Source organism: Barbus barbus, assembly GCF_936440315.1.
Source record: "Barbus barbus genome assembly, chromosome: 10".
NCBI classification, from domain to species: Eukaryota; Metazoa; Chordata; class Actinopteri; order Cypriniformes; family Cyprinidae; genus Barbus; species Barbus barbus.
In genome coordinates, this window is record NC_136738.1 from 3,850,058 (window position 1) to 3,863,076 (window position 13,019).

General features: G+C 35.2%; 1 protein-coding gene across 1 annotated transcript in view; it reads right to left on the bottom strand.

Annotated features, from left to right (window-relative positions):
- uxs1 (UDP-glucuronate decarboxylase 1) overlaps positions 1-7,694 on the bottom strand; it is a 52,374-nt gene extending 44,680 nt beyond the window's left edge. Inside the window, exon 1 of the mRNA XM_079426620.1 lies at positions 6,881-7,694. Within this exon, the coding sequence (XP_079282746.1) occupies positions 6,881-6,962 (82 nt within the window). The 5' untranslated portion in view covers positions 6,963-7,694. The remainder of the gene's footprint in view (positions 1-6,880) is intronic.
- Between the last annotated feature and the right edge of the window lie 5,325 nt (positions 7,695-13,019).

Consider the following 13,019-nt stretch of genomic DNA (forward strand, 5'->3'; position numbering starts at 1 on the left):
ATCCTTTGATATGAATTATTCAGTAAGTCATTTATTTGCTGCCACCTACTGATGATTTTATTGTCATATTTATTAATCCATCCTAAACCAGCCAAGGTGCCAGCACAAAAACACAATCAGCAAAATATTGTTTAATTATTAATATTGACCAAAATTCCTCTATTTCAGGCCAAGGAGGAAAATAAATATACATAGTTAATTTAATAAGGCAAATTTTTCATTAAATCGAAACCAATTTTGTACTCATTGTGTAAAATTAGCCACGGGAACACCCCCCTATTTATATATGTATGTATATAAATGTATATATGTGACCCTGGACTATTTAACCAATCATAAGGGTCAATTTTTGGAAATTGACATTTAAACATCATCTGAAAGCCGAAAAATAAATAAGCTTTCCATTGATGTATGATGCATGGACAATATTTGGCCGAGATACAACTATTTGAAAATCTGGAATCTGAGGGTGCAAAAAAATCTAAATATTGAGAAAATCTCCTTTAAAGTTGTCAAATTAAGTTCTGAGTAATTAAGTTTTGATATATTTACGGTAGGAAATTTACAAAATATCTTCATGGAACATGATCCTTACTTAATGTCCTAATGATTTTTGGCATAAAATAAAAATCTATAATTTTGACCCATACAATGTATTTTTGGCTATTGCTACAAATATACCCCAGCGACTTAAGACTGGTTTTGTGGTCCAGGGTCACATGTGTGTGTGTGTGTGTGTGTATATCGGTATTGACTCCGATACTGGCATTTTCTGCCAGATCGGGTATCGGTCAGACAAAACCGATCTAAATTCGATATTGTGCGTATACTATTCTGTGTTATAATGTTAAGTCCCACGAAAGCATAAAAAAACCATAAAGTCAAAGTCCAAGTGTTCTGAAGCCGTTCCATAGTTTAATGTGTGGTACAGATGAATATTAAGTCGTTAAATTCAAGTAAACTCTTCTCTCCGCTGCCTGTCATCCTCCATTCAGCATTCAAACTGCGTGTCGCGTTCGGTTACTAGTCAAAACGGTGAAACTATTCAAGACCACACAGTAACTGAAATTTAAAACTGTTCAAAGAAAAGTCTCGACTATCGCACAGATTTAATAAACTACGCATCAATGTCTCTTTCCTTTGTGCTTTGAACTTCTCTATGCGGAGCTGTGCGCTGTGACTGTGTTCTATAATAGGACAGAACAAGAAAGGCTATTAAAAATTAAAGCACAGTAATAGAGGCAGCAACATATGCCTAGATAGGACTCCAATTTATCATATGTTGCTGCCTTCAACACTGTGCCATACATTTAAAAGAAATGTCTTTTCATGTTATATATATATTTTCATTAATGTATTTTACAACAATACAAAGATCAATGTGTAACATTTTACCAGATTTACACTTATTCACTTTTATTTGTTCCCCACTAAATGTTATTTCACTAAATGTTTATATATTATAAAATTGAGCACTCGTGATTTTTCTAGGATAACTTTTTCTGCTAAATTATCCACTAACCTAGTTTATAACGGTTTTTTGTCATGATTATGATTATATTTTTTTTCTTTTGTTATTGTTCATTAAGATGAAGTCGTCTGTGTTTAGTAGTTTAACACACAAAAGAGTGACACACAGAAGTATAGAAACTCTACACTGAATAAAAAAATTAAAAAATAAATAAAAACTGCACTGCGGTATAGGATCAGAATTGGACGATACTCAGAATTTTCTGGAACGGAAAAAATGGTATCGTTGCATCGCTTACACACATACACATAGCCAACTTACCTCTGTCCCAGGACAGTTTTCATCCCTCCTCCACCCCAAATCCTCACTCAATTTTTCTCAACCCAGATTAGGGATAGGGGGTGTTCTCTGGGTTCGAGCTATATTCTGGGCTCAGAGCCCTCCCTCAGGACAGCACGCCAAATATGCTTACTATTTGCTCAAACCGATTATATGTAAGTGCAAACTCGTGAAACAGTGAAATAGTATCATAATATCGGTAAATCGAAAGATATACTCCTGAATCGAATCTATCGAAATCATATCATATAATTTTTTTATGGCATCTGCAGATATCGTCACTTGGTAGAATCGATATCATGTCATATTGTGACGAACCCTCCGATTTACACCCCTAGAGATTTAAAAAAAAACTCTATAAATCCTCTAAAAGCACAAAAATCCCAAATTGACAAAACATCTTGATGCAATTTTTATAACACAAACAGTTTCTGAAATGTGCTATTCCTTAACTAGATCAAATCAACTGCTTTCCTTATCAGGCAGGAAACTAGGTTACAAGTTCGTGGCAATTTCAATATGGCCAGTGGCAGCTCAAATGGGCATTATCCAAGTCCATCAAAACTCTAGAAGCCACAGGAGGGGCTAAATATAGAAATGTTCGGTTAGCAGTGTTCATTTAGCACAGAGTAGATGAATGAATTGCATTAGTGAAGAGGAAATTGTCAAAGGGAAAAATATGCGAATATTACCAAAAATAGTGGTGCATGATGTCTCTTTCATGTCTCTCCAGATCTATGCACACAGCAGAGGAAACATTCCTACATCTAGTGAAAAAGCTATTTTTTTGTTTTGTTGTTTAAAGTTTTGTGGCCTTTTGGTGACTTTGTGCTATGTGGTGCAGAATAATGTTTAAAGCTACATGTCCTGGACGCTCATGCTGTCTGTCTGACTAAGAAATGGCCGGAGCACTGACCATAAGCCGATTGATTTTCACTGATCCTCTGTAATCTCCATCTCTGGGGCTTTAGACATATAAACCAACACTTCACAGCATTGACCCCCATAAAGCCTACTGGAAACCTCAGATGCTAAGTGGTCTCCTTCTCTGTCAGACATCAAGCTTACAATCTTACCCATGATTTACATGCAAATCATTAGTGGCCAAAATGTGTTTGTGTGTGTGTGTGTATATATTTACACACAATGAACAAAATTATAAATGCAACACTTTTGTTTTTGCCCCCATTTTTCATGAGCTGAACTCAAAGATTAAGACTTTTTCTATGTACACAAAAGGCCTATTTCTCTCAAATATTGTTCACAAATCTGTCTAAATCTGTGTTAGTGAGCACTTCTCCTTTGCAGAGATAATCCATCCACCTCACAGGTGTGGCATATCAAGATGCTGATTAGACAGCATGATTATTGCACAGGTGTGCCTTAGGCTGGCCACAATAAAAGGCTTTTGTGTTAGGGCTGGGCGGTATATCGAGTTTGTACGATATATTGATTTATTTTTATAAGCGATACGGTATGAGGCAATACCGTTTATATCCATATACAGTAGTCTGAAATGAGCACATCTGAATAAAAAAATATAGCGGAGGACACAGACAGAACTGCTGCGGAGAAAGTGCTTAATACAATTTGTTATAAACATGTGACAAGCTGTATATGAAGAGCTTTAAAAAAACTCGTAAGATATAGTAGCCTAGCCTATAGTTTATAGTTTCAGTTTAAGGTGGCTTGCGCTCGCCCCGTCAGATGTTATGTTATGTTATGTTATATTATATATAAAATTAACATCACAACACCGCGCCATCGGCGGTAGTTGGTCCATTAGCACTGTGATGATAAAAAATCTGCCACCGTCAGAGCCCTAGTATGTGTGTGTATTTATATATAGGCCTACATAATAAATAAACACTGAACACACACATATATTATGTAAACAAAAACTTTTATTTTGGATGCGATTAATTGTTTGACAGCAACACATATACATACATACACACACACATACATATATATGTGTGTGTGTATGTATGCATGTGTGTGTGTGTGTGTGTGTGTGTGTAATATATATATATATATATATATTTTTTTTTTTTTTTTTTTTTTTCTCTTTTTTTTTTTTAGAAAAAATACATTTTGTTTTCAGTTGAAAATTTACATTTTAAATATTTAATCCTCTGATTTTTATCAACTCATAAAACCCCTGCAGTTCCCTCATGAACCCCCATATAAATATAAAGAACCGCTTGCTTTTTCAATCAAGACACACTCCAATAAGAAAGACTCACCAGCAGAGAGCAAAATTAAAGGGATAATCTCGCAATAATCTGCTCCATCTAGCATCACATTGACAGTGTGATGAATAGCCTTCTACACACAGCATAATCTGCAAACGTATCTGTTCTCACACAGGTCTTTTCAACAGAAGAGAATCTAATGAGCAAAGAATAAAGAGTAATGACTCACTAATGCAAACATAAATGCAGACTGATGCAAGCAAACAAAAGCTGGTTTGTTTCCATTATGAACTGTCTTCAACAGCATACCTTTTCAAATTATTTGCACTTTTTTGTGAAACAGCAATAATACATAATACACAGGGGAGGGGAATGAGCTGAATGACTGTTCTGCCGGCACAATCAATGTATAATTACCACTATGACCAATAATAATTACACTGGACAGCAGTCACTGTCACAGCAAAGAGACCCAAATGACTGCATTGGATATTTTTATACAGAACGGAAGTGGAGTTCTAGTGTTTAGCGCTATTAACTCAGCAGGGAGACACTGCAGGTGGTAATGCTCCCTGCGCTCAGTGACCCCCTCCGATTCTCCAGTGACAATGTGAATGAGACTCACAAGGGAAACTGGCTAGTGAGACGTGCATGAGATGTGCTTTTAATGTAAATACAGGCTACAAATTAAAAGTTTATTTGCCAAAAGAGATAACTCAGTTTTTTGGGTTTTTTTTTTTTTTAAATGATGTCTTTTATATATCATGTTTTTATTGTGTTAGTTAGATATATATTTTTTAAAGTTATTTTTCTAACCTAATCAAACTAAGATTGAGATTAACTGGAATGCACAATGAAAAACATTATTTTTTAAAACTTGCTAAAAACAGAGTTATCTGTTTTTGCAAATTAACTCTTCAAATGGAGTTACAGAATTCTGAGATCTTCTTATAAAATAAGGCACAATTTCTACATATTCTATTGCAAACTATATATACGTTATTGTCATTATTATATATACATTTCAGTACACATATCCAAAATCTGACATTAACATAAAATAGGACTGCATGATTATTAAAAAAAAAACGAAATCAAGATATGACAGTGCGATTATCAATAGTGCAATTAATATTAGGAATAATTGTAATGCACAGTTGCAATGGTAAAAAAGATATATAATTTTTCTTAAATTTTATACATAAATATAAATTGTATAATTAAATAACTTAACATTTTGAAAAAGCAATCGCAATTTTTATCAGACATATCATAGTTCGATTTTTGTTTCTCCCCAAATTGTGCAGCCCAAAATAAAGTATCAAGCACAGTTATGATCTATATCTGCCAATTTAGCTAAACTAACCTCTCATCTTTCATGATTAAGCAATCGTGTGGTATGCCTCCAGGTGCACTAACATGGCTTCTTCGGTTATCACACATTTATTCAAGCCAACAACGGACACAACACTCTTTCTAATCAGAACTGAATTAATTCATAAAGAAACCTCTTCACACACTGAAATGTTTCAATCTCATTTTTTCATTTATTATGTTTGTCCTCCATCTAGGGCTAATAAAGTCTGTCAGATTCCTTTTTTAATTGTGGACCTGCTAGACTAAGGTCATAGAAATAATTTGGAAAATGTTTTTATTGCATTAATATTGGCGTAGTGGAACAGGGAAGCTGCTCTTAGAGCTGTCACTTAACACAAAGTTGACCATTTCACATTACAGTTCTAAAAATAGGTTAACAGCAACCCTCTCAGGGAGCCAAACAGACAAACACAACAGCAAACACATTAACTAAACAGTTTAGATATAATTAAAGGGCTTGAGTAAATGGGTTCAACGTCCTCAACCTGATAAATGAGCTGCAAATGAGTCACATTTTGACTGTCGTACATAAAGCAGCTGCAGGCATATCTATACACCTATCCAAAGTCTGTTGAACTGTCCAGTAACATGTAATTATGACACTGCCAAACTGTTATAAACTCCCCCAGCACATTTACCAAGACACAGGGGGTCAAACAGAGACAGAGACCTAGACAGACAGACAGAGAACTAACACAAAGGTGCCAAGGTCAGTCCCACACTTTTTAACCAATTAATTTTCATGATTATTCCAGTTATGTTGTCATGCAAATGAGGGAGACTGCTCTAAGCTTATAAAAAAAAAACACACACAACTAAACATTACTAAAATTAAACCAGTTTAAGTTTAAATATTTGATTTTATCTCAGCTAGAAATATTTTTCATTTTGTTTAACTTGATGTACTATAATAAATATGTATAAAATATTATTAATTTACTTTAACAATATTATAAATATGCTAAAATGTAATCTAAAAACAAAAATAAATGAATAAACACTATAATAGTGTATCAATAATATTAAAATAACACTGGAGTCACAACGAGCAATTTCAAAGTAATTAATTCAATGATTTCAACTTTCATTTTTGAGCATTAACGTTCATGAAAGAGGGTCGCTAATTATTCCCTGATTTTACTAAAGGCCTGAAGATGACACTGAAAATGTCCTGATACCATGGTATTTAGGGATAGAACCACAGGTCTTTGGCCATGTACCTTAAGAAAGCATGATACATTGGACATGTGCCATGGTTTAATTTGAAGTGATGTGAAAATACCATGGTAAATAGCCTACATACAGTGATGCACCATGGTGTTACCATCTGTTATCATAGCTGAACCATGGTACTGACACAGTACTCTTCTGAGGGACGAGAGAGATGTGATGAATATCCATAACTTTCAATGATTAAAATTCATGACTTTTTGGAGTTATTAAATTCCAACATCCAAGTTGCAGCACAGAAAGCTGTGTGTTAGTGTCATGTACTCACAGGCGATGTAGGCGATGAGAGCGAGGGCGATCAGGATCTTCATCATTCTTCTGTTAATGACTTTGATCATCCAGCTCATCATCCTCCAGCTCTTCCTCAGCACCACTGCATCTCACTCTCATCTATCACACACTCATACAGCTTACACGCGACTCAAGCCTGCTACTTACTAACTAACGCAGTTATAACCGACCAAAGAGAAGAAATGCGAAAGTTTCTGTGCAAACAGCTGCTGTATGTGAAGTAACACAAGCGCCTGCCCAAAGCTAACCAGGCTAACTACTTCTCAAAACAATTTCTGCGTCAAAACAACATCTGACAGTTCAGGTAGTACCGCGTGGTTATGTTCAGCAAGCATCCAGGTGAATCCAGTTCATCGGTTAAAGAAAGTAAAACGGCATTTTGTTTGTTAGTTATTTCTCTGAGGTCAGTTAGCCATGTAGCGTCACGACTATAGACCTGCAGCTAAAGATGCTAACTAACTAACTACTGTAATATGGCGCAATATCACCGGTATCTGGTTATATCCTCCGTTTAGTCCAAGGATCGCGGTTTATTGATGATCCAATGTCATTAATCAAGAGTTCAGCGATAAAGCGACTTCACATCAAATTCTCAGAGCAGGATAACATAAGCGATGCTTTCTGTTATCGATTAAGCGTCCTGCCGCGATAGCAGCAAATTAAAACTCTTTTGTTTTCGGCTCAAATAGATGCAAACTATATGACGAGCTCGTGTAAGCATTTTGATATTTTATTTCTGGTATACGTGAATATAAAAAAGGCACAGGCTTTATCGGTGTGTTTTCTTGTGCGTTGTCAGAGGAGAGTAATCAAGCACAGAATTATTCACCATGAGAACAGTGGCCCATTCATGAATAACGTGGAGCGACGTTAAACTGCAGTGATTTTCCACGTTGAGTCATACCCCTGTGCTTCATTTGACTATTTCTTGGTCTTTGGACAACCAAAGAGGAAAACAGCATAATGATTTCCCTGGATAAGTAATAAAGTATTATTATTTTGCAACATGTTTACCTAATTCATTAGGCTACACTATGAGTATGGTAGTTCTCAAATGGCAACTTTTGTTGCAGGACATAGATTTAAGATCAGACACTGGGCCAAAATGTCTGTTGTATTTTTTTTTTTAAGTTTAGTCAACTTTTTACAGTGTACATAAACATTCATTAAGAAAAAATTCAAGACTGTCCACAGAAACGCTAAACATTAAATTAAAGCTCATTGAAAAATGTATTCTAAACTGTTGACTGGTGTTTGCTCTAAATATCTGTCTGCTTCCGTCCATGAGCTTTAAAAAGCGCTTTATCTTAGCTAATGGCAATACCTGAGGATACACAGGCTGTAAATCAATTTATGGATTATCAGGTTGTGCTTCAGGTTGGCAAACAAAATATGTCTGTGTCTGATGTGACTGCTACTAATTTTGCACATAGAGAAGATTCAATGTATGTCAAGTGACTTGAAATCTCTCGAATGTATGTGTACATATTTGTGTGCATGTTTTAATATTTAGCCTATGATAAATTATGCTAACATTTTTGCTAACTACTACAGAGAATTCTCACATGTGCAGAACAGAGTTGAAGCTTTCCAAACTCAACACCAATCTTAGTTTTTGACATTTCAAAATCAATAAATCAGTGTTTGCTTCATCTTGTTTGCGAGTGCTCGCTATATCACCTTATCCTGATGTTGTCAGGACAATGATTCACCTTTTACCCCTAAGGCTCTATGCTCTGTTGCAATAACAGAGAGCTAGAAATATAATTTTGGAAGGTTGTCCTCCCTTTAGAGAAGGTGAAAGGCAGATCGTAGCAATACCTACCCACCAGAGCTTTGCTTACATTGTCAGGAATGAATTATTTACTGACATTCATATAAATGAATGAATGGCAGACTTTTAAAACTGACCATTTTAAATAAGATTTAGTTAATTGGGAAATTATTAGATGGATAAGTATGAAATTTGACTGAAAATTCTTAGTTGAACAGGTTATGAAACTGGATTTGAAGCAGTAAAATGATTGACTGGCGTTAAAACAGTTCATTAATAATCATGTTTACACTGTATTCTCAGAAATCCATGGGGACACAGTATGACTAATTAAGTCTATGAGCTTATGAAGGATGAAATTCATTTGTGCATTGGTTAAGCACCTTAAATCATATCAAATTAATTAAACACAGCTCCTCTAACTGCTGGAAAACCTTTGAACATCAAATGTCCTAGTGGCATGTAACTGACTATGTTGATTTATTTTTTCACTAATGCACTACCCTACCCATCAACTCCCTCTGATGTGTTGATAGTGTCGCTTATTTATTTATGCATTTACTTGTGCTCTGTTTGGATGTGTTTATATGTCTCTGAGAAATATTCCCTGAATTATTCCTTCTGATTTAATACCAAAACTAATTGAATGCATATATCATCTCGCTGCTGAGTTGCTGTTTATGAGTCATTATACTTAAATCATTTGACATATTTCTGCATGAAACATGATACTGAATGAGAAAAAATGAAGACATGATTTGTTGTCAGAATGGGAATTCAAACAGCTGATAAAAACATCACAATAATCCGCAAGCAATTCATATGACTCAATCCACTTCAGTTTAAACAATTGCTTCCAGCTAAAATCCATAATATTGCTCTCTCCCGTCAAAAAAAGGGTCTTCATCTAAATCAGTAGAAAAATCACGATCAATCACTGTTTTCAAGTGAAAAAAGTTCTAAAAAATAAAATATGTCAGTGAGATATATTTGGTGTGAGATGAAACCAGGGGTGGACTTTTTCCCGAAGGAGGCATTATTATGGATTATAGACTCATATTTTTGCTAGAATCGACAGTTTAGTTAAAACGACTTAATGATGGATTTTTTTCTTACAAACACACAGCCTTTCACGTCACAAGATGTTAACTGATGGACTGGAGTTGTGTGCATTACTTGTGGATTATTGTGATGCAGTTTGGCACCCATTCACTGCAGAGGATTCTTTGGTGAGCAAGTGATGTAATGCAAAATTTCTCCAAATCTGTTCTGATGAAGAAACAAACTCATCTACATCTTGGACAGCCAGAGGGTGAATACATTTTCAGCCAATTTACATTTTTGGGGTTTGAAAAAAAAAAAAAAGACAGCAAATTCTTCATAGCACAAAAAGCACAATTTTTATACGGGTACATGGCATGTTTATTTATATGCAGTGGTCGAGTCCATTTTATTCTGCTGTAGCTGAAGTGTTTGTTGAAGTGGCTATAATAATATGTTGAAGTGGCATGCACAATTTCAAGATGACATGTCATTGACAACAGGATTGACCTAAAAAAGCCATCCATAAAGTATGAATAGAGCAAATAAGCATGACAACAAGGCCAACAATTGACCTCGATGCAATAGAATGACAGGCAGAAACCATTGTAATTGAAAATAATACACCTCCAGTCTTAGAAAATGTTGTTCTGTCTAATGGCACAGGAACAGACTGAGAATAGCTTATAGAGAATATATACTGTTCTCTAATACACTCTCACAAACACATACGCTTGCTCACATAGTGAAGGAGGGAGCCAAGCAGAGCTGTTTCTGACATGATTGTGATTCAGTCCTTTAAATCCACAGCAAAAAGCAACTCAGCAGAACGCCTGTGTGACTAAAAGACTTTCAAGAAGAATGAACTGAAATGCTTAAAGATTTTTTTCAGGGGACATTTATAAACAGGTGGCTGATTTGATTTGTTGAGAAAAATGTAAATCTAAAGCCTAAAATCAGTCACAATTTCAACAGAAAACAACATTTGAAAATTCAACATCTACTTTGCATTACAGATTTCAAACAATAGCAATAAATAACACATGAAATTGTTACTTTAGACTCCATTCCTCACTGCTGCAGGCATCCACATCAACAATATCTTCCTCATCTTACACTGAGCTCCGCCATTTCTGTTCTCCACAATGCTCTTTCTGTGTTTGTCTCTGTTGGCCTTGTCTCCGCCAACTGCAAAATAACAGTAATTTAATTACTTGCAATGCTCACTACAGGCTAATAGCCTATTTAAAGAGTTGCAATGTCAATTTCTACATTTACTGTTGTCTTTCTTTGACTATTTTGCAAAAACCTTGAGTGTTTCAGCTGGGCCTTTCCAGAATGAAACTATAAATACTTCTTTCTCACAGCCTCATCATAAATCTTGCAGGAAAGATATAAGACATAAAATATGTTACCAGAAAATATTTAATTGGATAGATAAAACAATACAAAAATGGATATTAAACATTGGAACATCCTTCTGAACTTCTGTTACCGTTTATAATCTCTTGTGTGTAGGATACTGGGGGGAAAAAACATGATAATTTTGACATTAAATATATTAGTTTGTAACATAACATAACAAAAAACATATAACAACATAATAAAGCAGCATCATGAGAATGCAGAGAGGAAGTAGAATTAATTATTATTTTGTGCACAAGATTTATTTAAAACGAGAGAACTAATTATTATTTTGTGCACACACTTTACTTAAAACAAGGGGACAAATTAATAAATTGTGCACAGGATTTACTACTGAACAGTTCCATTGTTATTGTCCAGGAAAAAGATACACTACATGACTCTGGTGAACAGCACATTCCAGGGCCCAGTTTATGGTATGGAGCCCCTCTCTGACCACAACAGTAGACATTTTTGCTACAGTTTGATTGTTTCTTGGTGGACTAACACAAACAACCAGTCCAATGCTATCAGATATAGATGCTGGGCATTGGCTAGACACCTCTTAAAGGGCAAGAAGCAGACCTCTTGTCTTACAGGACTTCCTATTTGTCCACATGCAGTTTCTGCCCTTCACCTTGAGACTGTGACCACCATAAAAATTCCTTAGGACCTCCAAATTCAGCAGCCAGTGGATGAAACAAAGAGAGATCACAAAGATCCATCCAAATCCATTCAGAACTTATGTTTTCAAACCTTAAAACTGATACAAACTACAGCAACACACCCATCTTATACTTATTCAGAAGCGCAAGTATTCTCAACAACAGCAACATCTTACTCAAACAGCTGTTAATGGACAAGTGAATGCATGCATGACAGTTGAATCGTTTTACATCATGTTTGGACTTAATATGTTCATAACACTGCCAGAACATTCTGGGTGTGGCTTGGAAAGTGAGAAATGCATGGGTAAATATTTCAAGCATCCTTTCACCTCGAGGTACTTTCATCTGTGTGCTCCAGATTAAGGACCTTCGGCACCTACTTCAGGGCCTCATCTGCGTGTTTTAGGACCCGTTGGGCCCACAGCAATTCATGTTCAAGGCTGTTGAAATGGATTTCTGCTCCTTTCCCTGTGGCATTCTTATCAGCACAACCAGTGGAATATCACTTAGCTCTTCCAGAGACCTTGGCATTGACACGTTTGGCCCTTTTCATGGAGTGATTTGTACTTGTGATTATATTCAACAGTCATTATTCCAGAAACCTTACTGCTCAAAAAATAGGCTATTGCTGATGTGCTAATTTTGTACAAGAAAGTGCAATAAGAAATATGGAAAACTTAAAAAATCTTAATATTAAAACAATTTGAAAAAATGAATTGCTCACTATTAGTTAATTTTAATTGATGCATTAACTAAAATGTTTGAAGAATACAGTATTTATCTGAAATAGAATAATTTTGCACATTGTAGGTTAAATGTGTTTACTTAAAAAAAAAATGTATTTCATGTAAACTTTCTTTCAAAATCATAAAAATTTCATACAGTGATTCCAAACGTTTTAACAGTAGTGCATGTTAAAACAGCTTTGGCCTGTACAGATTTTTTTTTGAAACCAGCAAAATGCTCACACAAACACATAGATCCAAGATAGTATCACAGATCATTGAACATAAATCAATAGTGACACTAAATAGCTATGGAATTGATTAACTAGTGATGAAACAGATGACGCTCCACAAATGATAAATACTGAACACTGAAGTGTATAATGGACATATGACACTGATGGCACTGGTGGTGGAGCAATATCTTTCAATCATATTTCAAACTCACACCTGTCCAACCTTATCTGTATTTTCTGTCAATCTGTGTGTCAATACTGGCATTTT